Genomic DNA, 13,251 nt, shown 5'->3' on the forward strand with positions numbered 1-13,251 from the left:
GATATAGTGGAAGCTGTTTTTCTGCTGCTTTCAGCACTCCCTTGTGTTTTCCTGCATCCATCTGCATCCTTCTCCACGTCAGTCTTTACAAATAGGCCTAATTATACCATTTATAATAGCATACATTCTGTTGACCACTAACTGTCTTTAGCCAAATCAAGCTGAACATCACAGAGTTAGGATTGTTTGTCCTTAAATAATCTTCTCCACTGGTTCTAAAAACAGGGTTATGTATCAGGTGAATATTAGTTACACGGACATAAGCAAAAAAAAGACATTTAGCTGAAACCTCTATTCATGTAAGACTTCTGATAATGACCTTCCTCGTTTATAAAAAAGGATGCCACACTACATTTGCAGAAAAATATAATTTTCTGCAATATTCTGTACCTCAGTCAGTGATAACAGTTGTATAATATTTTCTGTGCCTCTGGAGGACCTTCATCAAGTCTTAGAATATAATGATATTAATAATAATGATGATCATGTCATCATTGTGGAATATGCCTTTCATCTGCTATTTTTCCTATTTCCTATTTTTACTTTCATCGTTACTGATGGTTGATACAAATACTGCTTGTAGATTACCGATAGTCACTGATACTCTTATCAATACTACTTTCCATTATTTGGTGCAAAAAATAAAGACATTATGTGAAAAGATTAATCTGCCCCTGCCGCCCAACCCAAATTACTCAGATGTTCGCACTTTCAACAATTTCAGCTGGAGGTTTCCAAACTTTCCAACTTGAGTATTTGTTTAGTTGACCATAACTGAACAAGAATTAAATACAATGAAATGGCTTACCAAGTTCAACAGAAGGCACCTCTTTATCCAGCTTGCATAGATGTTCACTATCTTCTCAAGTGAACATTTTGACAGAATGAGCAATTATGATGCATGAACTATGTCTCCTCATGTTGTGAATGACTCCACATGACCCACCAGTTTATGATAATAGAGCACAGTAAAGAGACAGATGGATCTGTGTTTAGTTTGTAGATTTTTTGTCTCAAGTCTGCAGTGCATTTCACTAATATTCCACTGTAGAGGAACATCAGGCTTCATGATCAAACAAAACGTCATCACTTCCATCCATGATGAACCACTCAATGTTTTTCTCCTGCTAGGTTTCATGAGTGCAGGTCTCTCTTTCTCTTCTCATCATTTGATGCTTTCGAAAAGATAATGAAGGTGTATGAAGCGCCGCTATGGAATGAAAATAACATTAATTGTTAACATTGAATACAAATAGAATCATCATTTTTCCATGAGCTGAACCATAGTTTTGGTAATGACCAATAAGAAACCAGTTCCTAAAATTCAGTTTCACGATACCCATCCCTAGTCCTGCTGCAAAAGGAAGTCCGGTTTCATAAAAGCCAATCAGAAACACATGCTACTTGATGTTAGATTAGTTTTGTGTCAAGTTGTGTTCAATACAGCATGATGCTCATTTCATAAATAATTATCCCTGTTTGAGTCAAAATAAATGTACAATTTAGTGTTTTTAATTACCTTTCTACCTGTGATAGACATGAGTCACCTTGGCGATCGTCAACCAGAATATAGGAAATGTGCATCCACCCTCTTTTGAAATATTTAACCTCTGAATCAGTGGAATGGCAAAATGTGAGGCTTGGTTTGTGGCAGTCCACAGCATTTTTAATAGGCCTGTAGACTAATGTTAGTTTTTATGAAGTTAGGTCCTAGCATGGCCAAGGTAAACATTCTGATAACTCCTCAGGATGACCTTACAATTTTGAAAAATTGCCTTCATCCCTATGAAGATTGGCAGTGGGCCTAACATTAAGACAAAAGCACTACAGATGACAAATAACGGAGGGACCTTAATTATGAAAAAGCCAAGAACGTTTTGTCAAGTGAGCGACCACTAATTTGTTTTCTTCTTTATCAGTCTGTCATCTCATTTTCTCATCTCTGGAACAGAGAAAAGCCAGAATGTCACCTATAGTGTTGCTGTCCAAAGGAGGATAATTAGCTTCAGCGCAGCATCAGTTTATGTGTGTTTGCGTACGTATGAGTGTGTGTGCGTGTGAGTGTGTTTGTGTGTGTGTGTGTGTGTGTGTGTGTGTGTGAGTGTGTGAGTGTGTTTGTGTGTGTGTGTGTGTGTGTGTGTGTGTGTGTGTGTGTGTGTGTGTGTGCGTGTGTGAGTGTGTGAGTGTGTGTGTGTGCGTGTGTGAGTTTGAATGTGTGTGGCACCCTGCTGGCAACTCAACGCGTTGGGAAAGTTAGAATAACCTTGGTTTTCACACACTCACACTTTGTTTGGTTATACATCTGTTTCCTGAGGCTGTGAGAACGAGGAGACACATCGTCTTAGTTGGGAATCAAGGCACGCATGGTGGTGCATTCAAAACCTCAGGGAGAAAACAAAGATATTCAGTGAGTGTATGTGATCTTCTCTGATAGGCTGCTGCGGTAGTGGTGAATCTCGATAAACTGTTTTGACTTGACAACAAAAGAAACCATGCTGCAGTTCTTTCCTACCTTTACCTTCACAGATTTGTTTTAGGGACCTATTTGTTTTCTGAAGATAAAACTGCAACCAAAGAAGCAGTCTGTGCATAACCTCCTGAGAGTGGGGTCTGATTTTAAGAGTACTGATTTGTGGTTCAAGCAAAAGCTGAGCTTTATAACATATGTGGCACCGATTCTAAAGTTGCACAAGCTAAAACAACATTTACATTTGGGCTTTTGGCTTTATTTGGACAGGACAGTGCGGATAAAGTAGGAAATCGTGAGAGAGAGTGAGGAACGACAGGTGCAACAGGTCGGACATGAACCCAGGTCGCCCGCTTGGACGACCATCGCCTTGTACAAGGGGCACAATCTAACCAGTGTTGCTTGGCTCTTTCAGATGCTCTCTAACAGTCAGGAAAAAAACAGCCTCAAATTGGAGGATTGTTTCATGGCTCTGCTCTCACTGTGCGAGTGTGTGCAGTTGTATGACAAAAATGTCAGAAATTCATCAGACCCGTTTGGAGCAGTTGTTGCACTAACAGTGTATGTCTGGTGTAAGAGACAATATGTTCCAGTAGATACTGGTACAGATCATTTTTGACCTCACTGGTTAACTAGTCTAGTTAGATGAGAGTAACCAGAGAGCCTCTCTTGTTAAAAAGCTGACTAGTTGACTCTATGGTGCTTGGTGTCAATATTTCATCATTCTTTGACACTAATTGCTAAAGTATGCATGACAAGCAAGAGTTTTTGATTTACAGGGAAACAATATTGCCAAAATGAGTGTATAGCCAAATGTCCAACGAAGACTGAACTAGAGTAGAAAACAGACGTCTTTAAAGGATATGGAGGCAAAGCTAAAACAGCTTGCAAGACCCAAACACAGGCTACATGTGTTGTGATGGATGGAGGATGGTTGATTTATTGTGCCTCAAGTTGTCCTCCAGTACTCTCTTAAACTAAGTGACTTCACCTGTGACTACAGAGAGGAAAATGAACATGTAGGGATTGTGCTGGAAATTTCTGTTAACAATGCAAAAGAAAGGATCATGAGTCAATCAATGTCTATGTTTAGTTTAATTCTTCTTGCAAGTAGAAGGAACAAAGCTTCAGAGTGTTAATACAGTCTGAAGGAAAGCTCGAAGTAATCACAATATGCTTGGGTTTATATACACATGCTTCACAGAAAAACCTTCATGCCTATATAAGGATTGCAGATACAGGCGCAGTCAAATATCAAATACATTTTCTCCTACATTTCAACACGTCGCACAACAGTAATGTCAAGGAAACTTCAAGTCTGAGTATCTTTGATATTTAGCTATTTGTGAGAAACCTTCTTCCTTGGATAAAGACAAAACAAGAATATTACTTATTAACTTATTGTTGTAGTAAAAGGTGTCATCGACAGTAAACATCATTTTTCCATCACATTTCCCTCCTTTTGATTATATTTTAATCACCTAAAAGAATAAAATCAGTTATGACAATCCCTAAGGTTCAAATCACAACATCATAAATTTCACATTGAAAAGCAAGTCTCTGTTCTTGTAGCCATAGACGGCTGCTTAAAAAATGGCGAGCATTAAGTCACAGAAGATTTAAGACACATCATACTTCGTCATACTTATCCATGTAAGTCATGATTCTCGTCGTCAGAGGACTCATCCGAGTCATGATAGAAAGGAAGAGTGGCCAGAATGTCAGTTACGTCAGTCTCAACATGGATGAGTCTCTGAGTCGAGGCAGATTCAATGGTCTTCTCAGACAACCTGCGTAGGCAGGGAATCCTACACTAATAATAATGCTTGTGTGTTACAGGTGGGCGATCAGATCCTGGAAGTGAACGGTCAGAGCTTCGTCACCATCTCCCACGATGAGGCGGTCCACATCCTGAAGACAGGACGTAACCTGCTGATGAAAGTGAGGGACGTGGGGCGTCTGCCGCACGCTCGCACAGTAGTTGATGAGACAAAGTGGATCTGCAGTCAGGTCATAGCCGAGACCAACGCCACAGTCAACCAGGGCTCTGTCACCAACCCCAGTGTCAACGCTGGAGTCCAGACCAGCGTCAGTGCCTGCAGTTCAAGGTGAGTGGACCTGAGTAGAACTCTGTGTGTCATCACATCAGTTACTCCAGGATGTTGCGACATGATTGGAAATGCAAATTTACTGATAAGGAAGTACAATCCAGTACCAAGCTGTACTCCACACATGTTGAAAGTAACCCACACAGGCAGAGACAACACATCTCTGAATTGAATTTTTTTTTTAAAACTTAAAAAAAAATACTGGTAAAACTACCTGTTTTAAATTCTCCTAGCAAATAATGAGAGGGCCTGTCAAAAGACATCTGTGACATTTATGGTTTAAGGCTGTATCTGACAATTACTTTGAGCTGGTCAATTCTTTCTTTTTTTGTTAGCTAGATTTGATCCAGTTGTAAAATATCTTAAAACCAGACACAATAGTGAAGGACTAAGGTTCAAATTATTTTTTATCTGTGTCGTGTAGTAAATCTGCTGCCAACAGGTCAATAATCCTCTGTATCTGAGCTCATGGAAAACAAAAGCAGGTGTAGCTACAAATCATAGTCATCATACATTTTAAAGCGATGTAATCCATCTCGCCAGTCAAACCCTCTCCTCCCCCAAAAACCTCCAAGGAATCCTACCTTTAAAACAATCACCATGACAACAATATTTTATGGAGGACTTTACACCTACTAGGAGTGTGTTGTAAGATTTAAGTTGTAACTTCTGCCTGTGTTGGAACTATCTCAGCTGGTGTAACACCTTTAATACGTTCAAACTAGGCCTGTAAAACCCCAGTTGGAGCCTTCATGGGGATGCTGTGGTGGTGGTGGGGCTGAGCATGAGTGCAGTACTGGTGCAGGCAGGAGCTGGCAATGAAAGAGCAGATGGTGAGGCCGCAAATCTTGCAGCTTAAATAGACCAATTAGAATGAGGTGTTGTCAGGTGATTGGGGAAAATGAGGCATTTCAAGTGTTCATTCAGTGCAGCTCAAGTTGTCTGCTCGCAGGCGTCGCCTCATTTGTGTGTGATTCAGACACAAGCTATAGTTGTTTTCAAGCTGCAACCTTGGGTGTTAAAAAATTAAGACAATGAGGAAGAGCGAAAACCTGCAGATCATCGATTGTCCACTTGAGTATAGCTGCAGGAAGTCACATACACAACCATTAAAAAAAAACAGTTTTTACAGCAAAAATTAACATGTTTGCCTGGTTCTAAAAGCAAAGTTGTTCTGATAAGCTCATGTCTTTATCAGCACACTGTAAGGGGGTGAATGATTGTATAACTCACAGGTTTAAATTCCATGAAATTGTTATTGATAATAAGGCACGTGGCTGACCTGTCTGATGGGCGGGCCTGGTGTATCTGTTTGTCAGGAGGCTTAACACTGCTCAGCTCCAGCTCTTGCCCTGATGTTAGTTAGACTTAAAGTTAGGTTGAGACAGCACTGCCAGCATGTTGACCCCCCCCCCCCCTTTCTGTAACATATGGGTCATGTCATAACCTGGCTCAAGGGCCATGACAAATATGGGAAAGACACGATAGTTGACTGCAAATAATAATCATTTATTGAAAGTACAATTGGAAACATGGAGTGTGTCGTCAGTAAAGTCAGTAGTGTGAATGTGGACGTGTCGCATGATGAAGTGTGGGATGTTGTGAAGCAAAATATAACAAAGACCGAAATGTGCAAATGTGGGATGAGTCCATGTGGCATGAGAGAGAGAGAGCCAAAAGCCACACTGGGGTTGGGCTTTCAGGCCCTGAGAGCCCAGGCCCAGGTGCTCTGTTTGACTAACCGATTCCTCTGAGAACGAGGGAGACAGAAGTATTAGTAAGAGCCTGACTATAAAGGGAAGGCAGTGAAGTCACTCAGGCTTCATCCATGTTTATTTACAGTCCATGTTTGTTTTTGAGAGGAGGCGACTTCTATGAAAAGTGTGGCTCTCTTGTGAGGACTTCAAGGTCATTCTGAGACCCATGTTTTCTAAGTTTACTCGCTTAAAGTTGAGTTTTGCAGCGTTGTTTCTCCTGCTGCTCTGTGGACAATGACAGCTTAGAAAAACAGAGGTGTAGAAATTTGACTGACAAAACGCATGTTGTTTTGACTCTTAAATGTTAGAGGACCCAGTGTCATCAACATGATTATTGTGGTTTGTCAGTTAAATCCATAGCAGAAAAACAACAACAACAACTAAAGCAGCTGATTTAATGTTTAAAGCAAGAAGAAAATCACTGCGGGTCAGTTCATTTATTCAGTTTATTTAAAACTGAATCAGTTAGATCATAGATGTTGCCATATGGTTGTACTGTGAACAGAAATCTCATCTGATGGAAGCTCCATTACTGAGGGTGGGTATATATGGGAGGTCCCAGACATGAAGCATTGTGTTTGTCCATTTGTTTCTCCTCCATCTGTCTCCCAGCTTTAATGGAGCTGGCCCTGATTGAGAATTTGGGGAGGTATACATTTCTCCACCTGCTGCCTGTTTGGAAATCATTCAAGGTGTCTGTCATCTCCACCTCATTAAACTTGTGTTTCCTCCATCCGGCTTCAGGGTGGGCCGGGTTTTAATGTGTTTGTGTTTTTAATTTTCTACATGCACCGGTGAAGCGAACATGTATTCATGGTGTTGCTTAACTCTTCACTGTCGCTTTAGAATGACAGACATCCTTTTCTTTTTTGCAGACCCTCGTCAGCCAGAGCTACACCTGTTTTAGGAAAGGTAAGACTAACAGTCATGCATTTCTGCACTCTGCAAACATATGAACATTCAAAGCAGACTCTCACTCTGCTCACCAAAAACACTGAATCTCAACACCAGCAGGTCATGTTTGGTGTTAAAACTGGGAGTCAAAAAGTTGTGTTGAAAAAAATGTCATTCTAATCTGTACCCTCTCTCTCTCACACACACTTTTCTTTGTCCCCCCAGCTCAGGGGAAGGGTTTTACACAAGTGGTTATTTCAAAATCATCTTCACTTTGTGTAATGAGTAAATATGCAAGCCATGACATAATTGTCATTTAAAGGAGCGATATGTAACATATCTACTTATTTAAATGATAAAGTGACCTTACTTTATCATCAGACATTAAGGAAACATGCCGGCAACAAGTGCTGGCTTCTTTGACAACAACGCAGCAGCCAGTATGTCCTCCTTCTAACTTTAGATTCTGGTCCTGAATGGTCTGTTTTTGTATGGACCAGAGAAGGTAGGTGGTTTTAGGGCACCACCATATGGCCGTTTTGGACGGCCCTCGGTTTGCCAGGCAAGCGGCAAACCAACAGGTGTTGCAGCGATGAAAGAGAGAAGTGGTTCAGATAGAACTAATTCTAATGACCTAACTTTGCAAACAGACATTGCTTTAAGCACACTGATCACTGAATTGCAGAACCTCTGCTCTAAAGATCAATGTATGGTTTAATATAATTTCCCTGTGTGTCAGGCTGATGCTACGTTTTTTTTGTAAATATGCTTTTGTTAGTCCGGTCATGTGCAGCTATTTACATTTCTGCTCATTCTGCTCTGGTCTGTTTGTTGTTGGGTTTATCCACTACAATGCTTTTGTATTGTTTGTTATGGAGCCAGACATAAATCTGTTTGAGCACTCCAAATTTTCCAGTGGGATAATATTTGCATGTGGGCTTTAGGGATGGCAAACCGAGTTCTTTTAAAATTATTTAATATTCAGTTTAGAGAAAACAAACCGGTTTATTGAAACCAAACTGTTCCCATCCACATTTCTCCACTCACTTGATATATATTTGGCTCAGCATCATTAAAACTCTGATGTAGATAAATTCCTTTTTGGTGGCTTGTGATGAAAAAAAAAAAAAACTAAAGCAGACAGCATTTCAACATTTAATCATTTAGTCATTTAATCTGACTTTTTATTCAAAGTACTGTTGTACAGAAATGTAAAGACACCAACAACACAAACAGGTTAAGTTCAGAGACTGAATAAACTGAGGTGACATCAAACAGACGTTTGACAGCTCCCACCTGTCACTCAAAGAGGCCACGCCTCTTATTTTACAGAGATTTAAGCTTAAAATATATATGAATAGATGTGCTTAATAAAAATCCATCCTAGGAACAGTTGATATGAGTAGATGAGCTAAAGAGACAGAACCGGGTCAAACAAGTGTCACTATAGGCAAAAAAGCAATTATGCTGCCACTCTGTCACAACATAACACACAAAAAACACATCAGTGACAAAAACACAACACAAATAGCCTCCTGCAACGCAAGTGTGCTTATTTTTTCAGCATTGTTTTAATATGCAGGAGTCAACATGCAGGCATTTTGCAGCTTCATATACAATGAATGCATAGAAAAAATAACATGTATGCATTATTAATGTACCTTCACATCACATTTGTTATCTCTCTGAGACAAACTAAATTGGTGTCAGCAGAGCAGGCTGCCATTGAGAGCTGGGAACGGGAGGCAGGATAGGAACAGTTGCAAGTACAGATTGATTGACATATTTCTCAGCAATTCTTTTGCTTAAAGAAATCCTACAGTAATATGCATGAAGAACTGGTAACTCTGCTATTTTCCTCATGAATTGCTGGTCCACGTTTGCAGCCCTTACCACAGGGCCACAGTTCGCCAATGCGCGTGCCGGCACTGTTTAGATACACCAAAACTTTTTTTTGTGTGTGCCAGGCTGTAAACGTTGTTATTTATGTTGTGAAGTTGGATATGTTAACATGGCGCTCTATTGGGATTAACTCATTTTTGGAGACAGCCTCAAGTGGACCCGAGCGGAACTGCATGTTTGGCTTCGTTCATCTCATTGGCTGTTGATCTGTGCATTACGTATTCCACTGAGAAAACAATATAGATGAGGTGCTTGTGAGATAAGTGCAGAGCTGCAATATAATCATATATCAGAGATAAAAGTGGATAGACATGATCTTGCAACACTGACGCGTGGCTCTGAATTTTAAACACTCTGATGTTACTGTTATGGAAATATTTACACTCTCTATTATATCCCGTTACTCCTGTCCCCTCCTCCCTCCTGTTGTCCCTTTTGTTAAATGATCCCCACTGACACTGTAAACAGCTGAGCTACATGCTAATATGTGCACAAAGACAAAAGTGTGCATCAAAGGCTCTCTGCTATGATGAGGCAGCTACTCCTCAGAAATGCTTCTGTGCCCCAGGCAGCTCAGGCCTAATGAGTTCTATAATTTAAGATCGGATGGGTGGCCATGTAGAATAAATGCATGTCCAACAAGCGTTTGAGCAGCCGCTGGGTAACCATTAATGAATAAAGAAGACTGTAAGGAGTCTGCTCTGAAAGCTGAATGGGGGACAGGATGTGTGGTATCCAGTGACTCAAACAGGGGTTAACATGCAGCAGCTCGTTAGTGCAGGAAGTATGCTAGGTTTGAATCAAGACTCCGGCTTCAGCGATGTCATTGGTTAATACATAATTGCTGACAGGACAACATTTATAGGGCCACTCAAATGTCTCTCTCTTTCTTTCCGATTCTCTCAAACAAAAAACAACACTACCCTCATAAAAATGTGTGTACCCTTTGTTTACACTGCACTATAAAAAATAAAATGCCGTCATGAAAACACAAAACAAGGTGAACAACCATGGCCGGGATGATTGTGAAAATGTCCTCAGGGCAGTAAGCTGTTTTATTGGCACTTATTGACCAACCTACCTGTTGTTGATTGTATATGTATGAAACCTGTCAACTGCACATTTGCATAAAGCCCTCAGGAGCCCATTAAAGGCTCTCAAGGGGCGCATACAGAACTAGCTTGATAGGAGATTTGTCTTAACGATGTACTGCACAGCGTACACCTCTGTGATTCTTGAAGGGCATTTCCAATATATTTGAGCTTGACTCCTATTTTTTAATATTCTAGGTTCTAAATTGTTACTAGGAATAAAACGTTGTAATGGCTTCAGTTCGTTGCCTCGGCTAGCAGCAAACAAACAGGCTGTATTGACTGCAACGTGAACTTTTGTAGTACAGTAAAATTTGTAATGGTGCCCTGGTACAAAGCATCCAGTCTGTTTTTGGGGGTCTCGCATTGCGTTCAGTTAAGTCCATAGAGTGCAATTTCTGTGTCGCTCTTTCTTGCACCACCTGTTTTCACCATGTTGAGTTTGCAAACATGCTAGCTACTGGAACAGTAGTTGAGCTCTCAGCCTACGCTAACATTGAACGTTGTGAGGTACAGACCCACAGCCCACAACCAACTCAGCTAGAGCTGCTCTTTAATGTAGCAGTATTTTTAATCAAAGCAGCACACCTCAAGGTTTATTTACCTTATAGTACGACACCATTTTCTTTAAATGTGTTATTATCACCTGATGGGGGAAGAAAGTGGTTAAAAAAGTGATCCATGTGGCTTATAACCCATCACACTTTGCACAGTGAAGTGGCTGCTTACAACAAGGAACTGCTGGAATTTTCAATGGCATCCGTTAAAGTGCAGTCAATGACGGTGGCTGCTGCACTTCATCGAGAAGTATGCCCCAGCATTTTATACTGGTGTATTGGTCGCACTGGTATATGAGGCAGCACAGTTTGAATTTGAAAGAATTGGTATTAGAAATGTGTCTTATACACCAGATTTTGCCCAGTCAAAGTCCACTAAATGATTTGTTTTGTCACTGACAAGCTCAGAATGTTTTTTTTTTGCAGTTACAGGCCTCTCACAGCCAAAACAATCAGAGCTCTGAGTGGATTTCTGTTGGAGAGATTTAAGTGTTTATTCCCCCTGACCTTGAGCTTTAAAGGTCCCTCTTTATTATGTCAATCCTTTAACATGACGGGAGGAGGCTCAAGGTCAGATTCAATATTTAACTATTGATTTACCAATTCAACAAATTACAGCATGAACTCCACCTCATCCCTGTATTGTCTTCATTTTTCTCTTCCCAGCCTTCAGTTCTGTATTATGAAACAGAGAAAATCTTTCCATTAAAGGTTTTTGCAGTCTCATTTATTGTGTCGTGTTTGACTTGTGCTTTATCATCTGAGGTGCGTTCACGCAGAGGCTCCTCAATTTCCATTCCCACCATGTTATGAACAATTTATTTGTTTTGCTCCTACATGGATAAATCTATGTGGGAGGGGAAACTACTTCCCAGCAGCTTGTAGGGTCCCATTTACTCTCCTTATTTAATACAAAGGTTTTAGCAGTGGGAATAAATCCACAGGACCTCGCTGCAACTCAGTCAGTCTCCAAACAGTGAGGAGCTGTTTCCAGAAGGAGAGCTGCTCGGGAAGATAACAATGATGGAGCCTTAAAGGCAAATAAGTTCTGACGGAGAATCGCCCCACAGCTTTGAAGTGCTGGCTTTTTCCAGAGTGAGATAAGCTCAGCTGCTGTTATGTGTGTACATGATGTGGCGGGGGGTTGGGGGGTTGGGGGGGTGAAGGTCTGCACACATCAGAAGACTTCCAATCTGCATGCTCTTCTTCTTCTAAAAGAAGATAACGCTTCTTAAGCTGTATGTTTTTCTCCTCATCCACCTCTCTGCCCTACAGCCAGCTGGGTACAGAGGTGTGGGCCCCCCAGGCGCTCAGGTGTCCCTGGAGCAGCAGGCTTACATGCTGCTGACAGAGCCTGAGAGGCAGACCATGGTGTACTACCTGCAGGAGTACCAGGAGGGACACATCGGAGTGGAGCCGCTGACCATGGCTCTGTTTGAGCTCTTCAACACACACGCAAAGGTAGCTGCAGGGGGGGTCAGTACATTTTGATTTTCAATAAGTTCTGGCATTCCATATTAGGGCGACCTGGCTGCTGAAAGCCTTGATCGATATCAGACATCTTTCAATGCTTCATCCACCTGATCTCTATATACAGCGTTGTCTTTAACCCTGTAAGGCTCATTCAGATTCATAAATTCATCAGTTTTTTGGTGTATTTTTAAGGATGGAATGACCTGATTAACTGTAGTGAAATGTATTAGTTCAGCTCTGTGTGACCTTTATTGCAGTTGTGGTACAATGTGTGGAATTGAACTTTTATAAAATCAAGTATCTTCAGGTGTAACATCGTTTAATGTGGTATTTGGGGTGACATTGGCTTAGTGGTTAAGTCTCTCAACCAGAAGGTTGAGGGTTTGAACCCCTGCTCCAGCAGTCACATGTTTAAATGTTGTTAAGCAAGGCACAGAACCTCACTCCAGCTGCTACAATTGCAGTGTGAAAATGTGTATGAATGGGATTAATTAATACTGATGGACACATTACATAGCAGCGTCTTCCATCAGTGTGTGAATGTGAAATTAGTCTAAAATAGTTTTCAGTAGTCAGGCAGAAGAGTTGAAAAGTGCTACACAAGCTCAATTCAATTTACTTTTATTTAGATATTTGTCAGGATGCACAAAACTTAAGTGAGAAATTGTATTGAGAACTAAGCTGTGTTGAGTAAATCTAAGGATGAATTAATTCTAATATTTTTGGCCATAAAATAGAAAAACTGTATCTCTGTGTAGATCAGTAATTTGGTTCACACTTCACTCTTGCAAATGAAAAATATGCAGCCACATAACTTGTATGAATCTATCTTAACTTTTTTAAACACACAAAAAATTGCTGGATGGAACCAAAATCCCAAAGCAAAATCTAATGCCAGATTGTTTAAATTGCATTACAAAAATAAGAGTTAAACAACAGGGCATCAAATATAGATAAAATATACAATAAAAAGTGTTGGGCGAACTTGAGGGAGCTACAGGT

General features: G+C 40.6%; 2 protein-coding genes across 4 annotated transcripts in view; one reads left to right on the forward strand and one right to left on the reverse strand.

The window, feature by feature from the left end:
- Nucleotides 1-13,251, reverse strand: part of dpp7 (dipeptidyl-peptidase 7) — a 196,202-nt gene that overhangs the window by 101,473 nt on the left and 81,478 nt on the right. The window lies entirely within an intron of this gene.
- Nucleotides 1-13,251, forward strand: part of LOC132973823 (whirlin-like) — a 92,172-nt gene that overhangs the window by 56,812 nt on the left and 22,109 nt on the right. For all 3 annotated transcript variants that reach the window (XM_061037436.1, XM_061037437.1, XM_061037438.1), the window contains exons 4-6: nt 4,307-4,575; nt 7,208-7,244; nt 12,052-12,237. In XM_061037436.1, the coding sequence (XP_060893419.1) occupies nt 4,307-4,575; nt 7,208-7,244; nt 12,052-12,237 (492 nt within the window). The remainder of the gene's footprint in view (nt 1-4,306; nt 4,576-7,207; nt 7,245-12,051; nt 12,238-13,251) is intronic.

The sequence above is a fragment of the Labrus mixtus genome, chromosome 5 (assembly GCF_963584025.1).
Source record: "Labrus mixtus chromosome 5, fLabMix1.1, whole genome shotgun sequence".
NCBI classification, from domain to species: domain Eukaryota; kingdom Metazoa; phylum Chordata; class Actinopteri; order Labriformes; family Labridae; genus Labrus; species Labrus mixtus.